Source organism: Globicephala melas, chromosome 3 (genome assembly GCF_963455315.2).
Source record: "Globicephala melas chromosome 3, mGloMel1.2, whole genome shotgun sequence".
NCBI lineage: Eukaryota > Metazoa > Chordata > Mammalia > Artiodactyla > Delphinidae > Globicephala > Globicephala melas.
In genome coordinates, this window is record NC_083316.1 from 42,819,420 (window position 1) to 42,830,231 (window position 10,812).

Here is a 10,812-nt window from a genome sequence, read left to right on the forward strand (position 1 = left end):
GTGTAAAGGATGATTGACAATTAAGACTTGCAGATGATCTCAAGGTTTGAGAGGGTTCTTGTCTCTAGAGGTAGTATATCAACAGTGTTTTTCTTTTATGGTAAGAGAGCAGATGAAGAGAGAGAAGCAGCAGTGATTTATTAAGATTATGGATTTACTGAGTTTGAACTATTTTCTTGATATGCTAGGAGGTGGCTAGAAAGGGACTGCTTTTGGCACTGCTACATAGGAGAGTATATACATGACTGCTACATGACCTTCCCTTTTTTTCCTTCCAAACTTGCTCTGTAATTGGCAATTCCCCTTCTCCCTACTCCATGTTCCTGGGTGATCTAGAGCAGGGCTTCTTAATTGTGTGCTGTCAGTGAGGTGTGTGTGTGTGAAGATGCTGATACCCCCAACCTTTGGGGTGAGCCTCCACAACTTGGTGTGGCCCTGGCCCCTAGTCTCTTCACATCATCACATTTTTTTGCCCAATTATGCTGTACAAATATTATCATTTTCTATGTTTGTCATGTTACAAAAAGCACTGACTTAAGATCTGGTTTGCTTCTAATACTTCATTTGAAGTATACTAATTTGACAACTAATATTTTCAGGAAACAACTCCTAGAAATAACATACATGAAAGCAATGAATGAAAAACAGAATTTCTGTTGTAGGGTTACATTTTAATTTTTAATAAAAAAATTCCTGCTTGTAGTCTGATACTTAGCATACTTTTTTTTATTGTTATATACACGTTTTATATAGTTTTGTATGGTGAGCACATCCACTTGAAATTACTTATCCGTAATTTGACACAGACTTTTTCACTAGTAGTTGTTAAGTATTTTGCAAAATCTTAACATTTAATACTGATATTTGAATGTACTTGGATGTACATTGGATGTACTGATATTTGAATGTACTTGGTACTGGTATTTGAATGTACAAAGTACTGATATTTGAATGTACTTGGATGTACATCTAAGTACTTGGATGATGTAAGTATCCACCTTCTCTTATTATAGCTGTTATAATCTGGCTTATTAATATTGAGGTAACACTTGCAGGAATTCAGTAAATATTATGAGTATTAATGGAAGAGGATAAGTTAAGGAATACTCTCTTGTCTTTCTTTCTTGTCTCTTGTCTTTCAAGGTTGGCTGGGGAGTTTTTAAAGTCGAATTATTTGTTTGTTGCTGTTGGACAAGTGGGTGGAGCATGTAGAGATGTTCAGCAGACCATTCTCCAAGTTGGCCAGTACTCAAAAAGAGAAAAACTTGTCGAAATTCTACGAAACATAGGTACCTTACATTGATATAATTATCTTTTGTTATGATTTTGATTTTTACAATAATGACTTCTGGAAATGACTTTAAACATTATTTGGCATAAGTTAAATAAATAAGTTTTCACTGTTTCCTCTTTCTCTAAAGCTCTTTTTCTTATGATTCGATATTTTGGATAAATGATGTAGCAGTATAATCCTTTCTCCTCCATAAATGTTAAAAATAGGAAGAATTTGAGACTTTGTTTGAACAGTGTTTGACAAAAAACTATTCCAGCAGAAATACATATTTTCTTGTTTTAGAAAATAGAAAGGAAGAGTAACATATCTACATCAAGCTCTGTTTACTCCACTAAAAGTGAAATCTTTGTTGTATTTCTGCTTCCCAGTTTCTGCTCTCTAAGGCTTCCTGTATTCATAGTTCAAAGAATTTTGGAGATAGAAGGGACTTTAAAGCTCTAGTTCTGTTCCTTCACAATGTTGATGAGAAATCTATCTCTTTACCCTCAAAAAAATTTTTTTTCAATAGAAAGTTGTATTTCTTTGATTGAGATAGCTTTAGTTTGTGCCTTGAAATAAAATTTTCTAATATGGCCTTTTTTTTTTTTACTTTGCATGGAAATGTCATGCCATATATCCTAGTATTTTACATATTTTTGTTCATATAATTTATCTCTTTTTCTAATTGTTAACTTAAATCTGCTAGCTTTCCTCTTCTGCCTTTAAAATGTGTAGGTTTCATTATTTCATAGTAGTGTACCATCTGCCTTTTTCATAATTTTAAATGAACAGGTGTCAAAGATTTTGTTGAGCTCATTAATTACAAAGGAAGCTAGTAAGATGTTACAGCCAATTCTAAGGAGAATTGAAAAAACACATTTATGTTTATTTATTTTTAGTTTTTTGGCTATGTTGGGTCTTAGTTGAGGCATGCAGGATCTTTCATTGTGGCACGTGAGCTTCTCTTTAGCGTGCGGGTCTTTTCTTCTCTAGTTGTGGCGTGCGAGCTCCAGAGCACATGGGCGCTGTAGTTTGCGGCATGTGGGCTCTCTCATTGAGGCGCATGGGCTCGGTAGTTGTGGTGTGCAGGCTTAGTTGCCCCACGGCATATGGGCTCTTAGTTCCCCGACCAGGGATCGAACCTGTGTCCCCTGCATTGGAAGGCGGATTCTTTACCACTGGACCACCAGGGAAGTCCCCAGAGAACACATTTATGTATAGGATATCAGGAAAGCTAAGATGGATTTACAAATAGATGCAAAAGTGGTCAGTATCCACAAAGCAATAATCAATTACATTTGAGGGAAAATTTTCATTTGTATTTTTATTGATAAGAATCATTTGCATTGCTCTCAGTTGCAATAGAGGTATAAAAAAATAAAAGACAGTAAAAGACACAGACAACCCTGAAGGGTGTGCTCATCAGTGATCATCTTTGCTCTTTTCTTGAAAAACACACACACAAATGGTTTATATTTCTTGGTCACTGTTACTCCAAGGGTAGTCTCAACCACTTATGTTAATTATTTTAACTGTAGTAACTTCTATTTCAGAGAGTAAACTAGAGGCAGGGATGGACAGTTGAGAGATGTCATACACAAACATTGTAGCTGACTACCAGAGCTCATGAACTTTCTATACCACACATATATCTTTCTACACCACACATATTCTTTTACACTTAAAGTAGCAAAATTGAGTAGGTTCTTTTTTTTTTTTTTTTTTTTTTTTTGCGGTATGCGGGCCTCTCACTGTTGCAGCCTCTCCCGTTGCGGAGCACAGGCTCTGGACGCGCAGGCTCAGCGGCCACGGCTCACGGGCCTAGCCGCTCCGTGGCATGTGGGATCTTCCCGGACCGGGGCACGAACCTGCGTCCCCTGCATCGGCAGGCAGACTCAACCACTGTGCCACCAAGGGAAGCCCGAGTAGGTTCATTAATATGACTCAAAGATATTGCCTCTCTATAGTATATGAAAAATAACAAGCAAAAGGATATAAACTTATGTTTAGTAATTAATGTTTGAGAATTCTATCCTATATTCAGTGATTATTGAGTTAATTAACTCAATATAGTCTACTATTTTAAGTTATCTAAAGCCAAAGATCTTGGAAATTATCTTTCAGATGACAGTATACAAAACGGTAGATAGTGTTGAATAGTCAGTTTAGTTGAACACAGATTTACATTTTCATACACTTAAACAAAACATTATGGAGAATGTTAGTTATTTTGACTGGCAAATCTCTATACATTAAGAAAAACCCAAGTAAAATAAGATACATGTTTGTTTTCTACTTAACACTGATAAATTCGAGAAAATACATTTGTATTTTTAAAACCAAGTAAGTTAGTCTTGTTTACCAAAGATTTCACTTAATTATGGGAACTTGGAATCTTAAAATATTTCTGCTTTAGCTCCTATAGGAAGAATTTTTTTTTAAGTTTAATATAGTTAAAGTATTATGAGTCAATTTCTTTATTTTCCAGGAATTTTAGGAGTATTTATCTCTATAAATTCTCTAATTTATCTCTGTAAACCAATCAGAATTGAGCTCCTTTAAGAGACTTTATAATTTGTTAATACTCTCCATAGAGTATTAACATAATGCTTATACATAGTGGTGGGTAAAGCCCTTTCTGAATTATAGGTACATAAAGAGCTTATAGCTTCATTTCTACCACTTCAGCCACAGGTAAAGAGTAAACACAGAAATACAAAAAATGGCAATCTAACTACCAAAGCTAGAATTCTTTTTAGATTCTTAATTGATTTTAGTTCACAATGGACTAATAGTCAAAAAAGGCTAACAAGATGAATTGTCTATTATTTTTCACGCAACAAAATATGTAACTATAATTCATTAATCCATTTACAAAGATCACCAGGTGGTCTGCTTATAAAACTAAATTTGCATTATTGCTGCCACCAAAGGGGTATAGCTTATTGTCTGAAGGAGAAAAAATACCAAATCAGTAGAGGAAAAAAACTAGAGAAGTGTCAGGGGAGTTAAATTTTTATTACCATTTGGGATTCACACTGGGAACCAAGAAAAGATGAAATCGAGGCTTTAAGCTGCACAGTAGTATTAGGTAACTGACTATCAAATTTATCAGTTTTGGCATTGGGCATCTTGTTGGATTGAAAGGTAATTTTTGATAAAACATAAAATCATTACTCTCTGATAAATAAAATGACTATGTCTCAAGGATATAACTCATTTATTACTGTAAGAATCAGTTGCTCTATTGATTTCCTACCTGGTTGTCTAATAGATACCTGTGATTTACTGATAATTAAATATCACCCCTAAACCTTCCTTTCTTACAGTCCTCCTATCTCACTTAGTGTTTGTTCCATTCTTCCAGTTGCTCAGACACAAAATCTGAGGCATCCTTGAGTTCTTTCTCCAGTGTGCACATCTGATCTGTTAGCAAAATCCTCTTGTTTCTATCTAGCATCAAAGTATATCAGAACCGGGCTTCCCTGGTGGAGCAGTGGTTGAGAGTCTGCCTGCCGATGCAGGGGACGCGGGTTCATGCCCCGGTCTGGGAAGATCCCACATGCCGCAGAGCGGCTGGGCCCGTGAGTCATGACCGCTGAGCCTGCGCGTCCGGAGCCTGTGCTTCGCAACGGAAGAGGCCACAACAGTGAGAGGCCCGCGTACCGCAAAAAAAAAAAAATAATAAAATAAAAATAAAAAGTATATCAGAACCCATCAGCTGCTCAGTTAAAACAAAGATCAGATCTTTCCACTTCTCTTCTCCAAACCCAGTGGCTTCCCTTCTCAAAGTAAAGATCTTTCAATGGTTTTCAAGGCCCTTCATGATATGGCCTCCATTACCCCTCTGTCTTCAAATCCTACTGCTCTCCCTTGCTCACCCTATTCCAGGCACCCTTTGCTCGTTACTATTCCCCACACATAGCAGACATGGTTCTGCCTCATTGCCTTTGTTCTTGATGTTCCCTCTGCCTAGAACATAAAAAACCACATGGGGACCTCTTTTCTGTTTGTTTTTTTTTTCTTTGAGCACACCAAGAACACCCATACCTTAGATCGATCCTTTATATTTGTTCTTACCCTCTGGCTTGTAATACTGTTTCCTCGGGTATCTGAATGGTTCACTTATTTTAGTAATATCTCTACTCAGATGTCATCTAATTAGAGAGGGTACATCCGTCCACTTGGGCCCTTTATTCTGCTGATTTTTTTTCCTTTTTAGACTTAATGCATAATATTTGTTATTTGCCTCCCCACAGTGAGTGCAGGGGCTTTGTTTTATTGCTGTGTTTTCAACACCTAGAATAGTTACTGGCATCTACTAGGCACTAAATATTTGTTGAATAAGTGAAGCCAGCTCATAGGAAGATGGGGGAGTGGGATTATGAAATGTAATACCTTCTTACTTTAAGGCTATAAATATCTTTCCTCTCTAACATTTTATAGAAAAGTTCCTTGTGTGGAAATGTCTCTGGCTCATGCTTGAATTTCAGCCAATTAAGTACTTATAAAATAACAAGTAAATATTCTTTAATGCGTTAAGGCCCTGGGATAATTTTCTGTATATATAAGATACTTTGGGGATTAAGGGGTTTGAATTAAGAGATAATGTTGGAACATGGAATATTGTAGAGTTTGTCAGCCCTGGGTTGGATGCCATTATTATGAATACCTCTGGTAGTCAAGGTAGAATAAAAGATTCTATGATCTTGGGAAGTAAAGAACAAAAGCCTTTATTTATAGAGAGGGAAACGAAGGGCCTGAGACAAAATTGTGGAACTGTTAAGAGTTGGCAGGTAGATATCATTTATCTTTCCCTAAGTCTCTACTTCTTGGTTGGCTTAGGAAGTCAAAGGGCAAGCTGATTTTTTTTTTTTTTTAGTCCTAAAGTAGGAAAAAGTCCTTGTCTCTCCATCTTTGACATTCATCCATTCAGGAAATATTTGAGTTACTATTACCTATTAGGCCTCAGTCTAGGTGCTAGGAATACAGTGGTGGATGAGACAGTTTCCTACTCACCCTACCCTTTTCTTTTCTTTTCCTAATTTTGTAGTTTGAATGTTAATCATTGTTTCATTGTCTTGTAGGAGATGAAAGAACTATGGTCTTTGTTGAAACGAAGAAAAAAGCAGATTTTATTGCCACTTTTCTTTGTCAAGAAAAAATATCAACAACAAGTATTCATGGGTGAGTAGATTGATATGATTTCCTAGTAAGGAGGTAACTTCTGTTTGTCATTTGTTAAGAAATGTCAGTATATTTAACTCGTATAAAATCCTAGAATTAAGATCTCAAGATCTAAACTGTTATTCTTCATCTTCATTTTAAGTTTTTATAAGAACCAAGTGGCGGGGATGGGCGAGTTAAAGGTGTGTCTTAGACTTCTTATTATGAGAATTGGTAACTTCTCAAGACATCTATTTAAAAGGCTCTTTGATAGTTAGAGCTAGGTGTTTCTTCAGCTGAATCTAATCTTTCTGATTAATCAGTGAATATATAGAATTCAGAGATTATGCTCTTTAAAAAGCAGCAATTTTTTTTTAACTGCTCAATCAACAGTACTGTATTATTCTCCATCTGAAAAAAAAACCACTAAGAATTAAATAAGAAAAGTTTCAAGACAAACGTTAAAAGGCACTCAACTATGTGGAATTGGCTTCGCCTCTGCAGGTTGTTTGGGTACATCCTTGATATGACAAAACTTGTCACACTCTTCCACGTTCTTAAATGTTGGTAAAGGGGCTAGACTAGAAAATGACATTCATAGTTGCCAAAATCTTTCTCATACATCAGGGCATGCCAACGACCCCACTTCTTCTCAGGTAAGAGCACCACCTCCACCTTGGTCCTCTTTCGGGGGCTGGACTCCACCTCTCTCTCCGCCATGTTGAGCCCCGCTCGGAACCACTGCGGCTCCCAGCGCTGCGGCGGCGGAACCTCTCGGGCCCCCGGCCCCCACCCACACTCAAAAAGCAGCAATTTTTGAGGTGGCATCCTGATCAAGTAGTATATTTTTTGTCAAGACTAGAAAGAGATTATTAATAGGTAAGATTTGATGTTTGTCATATTTGAGTTTGTATTTTGGCTCTGTGTATTAGCTGTCACCTTACCTCATCTGCAAATGGGGTTAATTGTCCTAACCTCAAAGTATTATTATGAGAATCAAACTAAATTATGACTTGAAAGGAATTAGTATAATACTTGGTATGTAAGAAGTAGACATTAATGTTAAATGTTGCTGTTTTTTACTGTTATTAAAAAGAAATTTGTGTCGAACTTCAATGTTTCTTTTAAATAATTTTCTTAAGTGCTGTCCTAATACACACTTTTATCTTCTTTCAAGTGATCGAGAACAGAGAGAGAGAGAACAAGCCCTTGGAGATTTCCGCTGTGGAAAGTGCCTAGCTCTTGTTGCTACTTCAGTAGCTGCCCGAGGGCTGGATATTGAAAATGTTCAGCATGTTATCAATTTTGATCTCCCTTCTACCATTGATGAATATGTTCATCGAATTGGGCGTACTGGTCGTTGTGGAAATACTGGCAGAGCTATTTCCTTTTTTGATCCTGAATCTGATGGCCATTTAGCACAGCCTCTAGTGAAAGTACTGTCAGATGTAAGTTTTTAATTTTTTTTTAAAATTTTATTTATTTATTTATTTATGGCTGTGTTGAGTCTGTGTTTCTGTGCGAGGGCTTTCTCTAGTTGCGGCAAGTGGGGACCACTCTTCATCGCGGTGCACGGGCCTCTCACTATCATGGCCTCTCTTGTTGCGGAGCACAGGCTCCAGACGTGCAGGCTCAGTAATTGTGGCTCACGGACCTAGTTGCTCCGTGGCATGCGGGATCTTCCCAGACCAGGGCTCGAACCCTTGTCCCCTGCATTGGCAGGCAGATTCTCAACCACTGCGCCACAAGGGAAGCCCCAGTTTTTAATTTTTAAAACTGAATGGATAGTGTTCTTACCTTGTCATTGAAAGCGGACATTTTATATATATGTATTTTAAGGAAAAGTAAACTGTGCCAATCTTTGAGACTTTATGCATGTTGTATATGAAGTTAATTTTTTCTTTTAAAGGCTCAACAGGATGTTCCTGCATGGTTGGAAGAAATTGCCTTTAGTATATATGTTACTGGCTTCAGTGGTAGTACAAGAGGAAATATGTTTGTATCAGTTGATACTAGAAAGGTAAGTTGAAGGGAAAAATTTAGAACTTGGCTTTTAGTTATTCTTTGTAAATGTTGTGCTATTGTGAAGTAACTATAACATTCAGTAATTTACCTATTCCATTATTTTCATACCTGGAAGAATAATAGTTCTCTAAAAGTTTTATATACATATTATATAGTTTTGGTCTTAAAGGTGAGTTTGAGATTTATGCTCAGACACCTTCCTTTCCCAATTCTGCTGGCATTTTAAATTCTAATTTGGGATCTTCTGAGATTTTTGTAGGAATTCTTTATTTTTTGAATTCTGACCACATTATTAAGTAAGAAAATAATAGAGATGTGGTTGCATATCTTTTCTGTTGTCAGTTTATAGGCAACATCATTTTTATACAGAAACAATGAGCATACTAATCATTAAATATTTACGCTTATTCATTGAAGTGAAGAGCTTTGTTTTTCCACTTGCCAAAACTACTGGCTTAAAGTTTTCTTGAAATCCTCTGTGCATTTAGACTTTCCAGGTTTATACGTACCGTTTTTCAAATGGATTGGAGTCAGTTGGAATGAAATTTTTTATATATTTGGGGAAGACATGGTGGAAAGCTTGAATGTCAGTCTAGGCAGTGTAAATTTAAAGCTACATTAAAATTAAATGTTTGTTTCTTTTTTTTTTTTTCTTTTTAAAGAATTACCAGGGCAAGAGCTCTTTGAACACAGCACGGTTTTCTTCTTCACAAGCTCCTAATCCAGTAGATGATGAGTCATGGGATTAAAGCTAAAACAACCTTCAAGCTTGTGGTACAGTTTTGATGCGGAGATGAAAAGTTTTGATTTTTGATTTTTTTAATAGAAGTATGAAACCTGACACTCTTGTTTCTCCTGTCTTCTGTTCTTACTCCCACCCTTAAAAAGACATCCTTGCTGACTAGTTATGTGAAATGCTGAAAGTTACAACGTTGCAGTTACTGATACAAATGGTGTTAACTGGAAAGATTAAAGCATTCTAAATGTCTTGCTTATTTTTATTGTATTCTTCAGGGGTTTTAGACATATTTTATGTCTAAATGCCATGTCTTAGTATAGTGTTTATTGATCCTATAACAAACAGGACAAACGATACACTTTTGGTTAAAAATTATTGGGTCCTATTTTTACTTAAAAGGAGCCTTTAAACAGTAGTGAGTCACTGAAATATAATGACATGATTTTCATGACAAATAGACAAGCTTTTAAAAGTAATTTTGATTTTATATCATCAGATATGTGATGAACATAGTTAAATGTTTGCAATGTGAGCTCTGTACTCAATGATACAACTGTTTGTAGTTATACTATATAGACATTCCTTGAAAATAAAGGATGAAACTCTTTTCCCCCTAAGTTTTCCAACAGCACTTTTAATTTTTCTTGTTACAGGTCATAGTTCTCAACTCCTGTCTTTTGAAATTTTATTGAGTCTTGTGAAACCAATGAAGTGAACAAAAAGTCATATAAGTTGAATATAATATACATTAATACACAGATGTAATAATGAATGTCATTCTTTGAACTCAAACTATATCAATAAAAAACATTGCTGTTCACTGTTATAATTTTTTGATATTTTAATATTGAGGGAAAGTACTCTGTTTTTTTCATTTACCGTTATATATCTTAAACTTACTATGTCTAGAATGTAAGAAATTCTTAATAAATCATTAAATGAGTAAGCCAAAACATTAGGACATAAAACAAGTGAGATGTAAATATTTAGGGGGACAAAAATAATCAGTTTCAAATGTATGTTTTTATCGCTTAAAATATCCAAAGCAACATCTCCCCAACATATATGTCTTGTTATAGGAATTTGGTTAATAAATGAGGCATCACATATGAAAAGAGGAATGGAATATTCAACAGATTCTGTTGGGATAACTAGTTAGATGCCTATAACTAGTTATATGCCCATGCCATATTAAAAATAAGCCCTATGTGAATTACATAAAAAATTACAACTACAGAAAAATACAGTTAAATATTAAACCTTTGAATTGGGAATGAGAGTTGACATTAAGCTCAAAGGACAGAAATCATGATGGAAACAACAAACAGATTTGATCACAAAAGAATAAGTTGCTTATGTAAAAAGGTTAAACAGTAGACAAGGAAAAGTATTACTGTGACTACAGTGGATTATCAGTGTATAGTTATTTATATGTGGATATTTAGGAATTCTATTAGATCAATGCGCAAAGAACAGACAACTCAAAAAGGGAGGTTCAATTTTAAAAAACATGGGACAGGAATTCCCTTGTGGTCCAGTGGTTAGGACTCTGTGCTTTCACTGCCAGGGGCCTGGATTTGATCCCTGGTCAGGGGAGCTAAGATCCCAC

General features: G+C 35.7%; 1 protein-coding gene across 3 annotated transcripts in view; it reads left to right on the top strand.

Moving 5' to 3' along the window:
* The window catches only part of DDX4 (DEAD-box helicase 4), a 66,648-nt gene extending 57,435 nt beyond the window's left edge, over positions 1 to 9,213 (top strand). For all 3 annotated transcript variants that reach the window (XM_070045080.1, XM_060295420.1, XM_060295419.1), the window contains 5 exons: positions 1,144 to 1,289; positions 6,361 to 6,460; positions 7,617 to 7,887; positions 8,349 to 8,459; positions 9,136 to 9,213. In XM_070045080.1, coding sequence (XP_069901181.1) covers positions 1,144 to 1,289; positions 6,361 to 6,460; positions 7,617 to 7,887; positions 8,349 to 8,459; positions 9,136 to 9,213 — 706 coding nt within the window. The remainder of the gene's footprint in view (positions 1 to 1,143; positions 1,290 to 6,360; positions 6,461 to 7,616; positions 7,888 to 8,348; positions 8,460 to 9,135) is intronic.
* Positions 9,214 to 10,812: the final 1,599 nt, after the last annotated feature.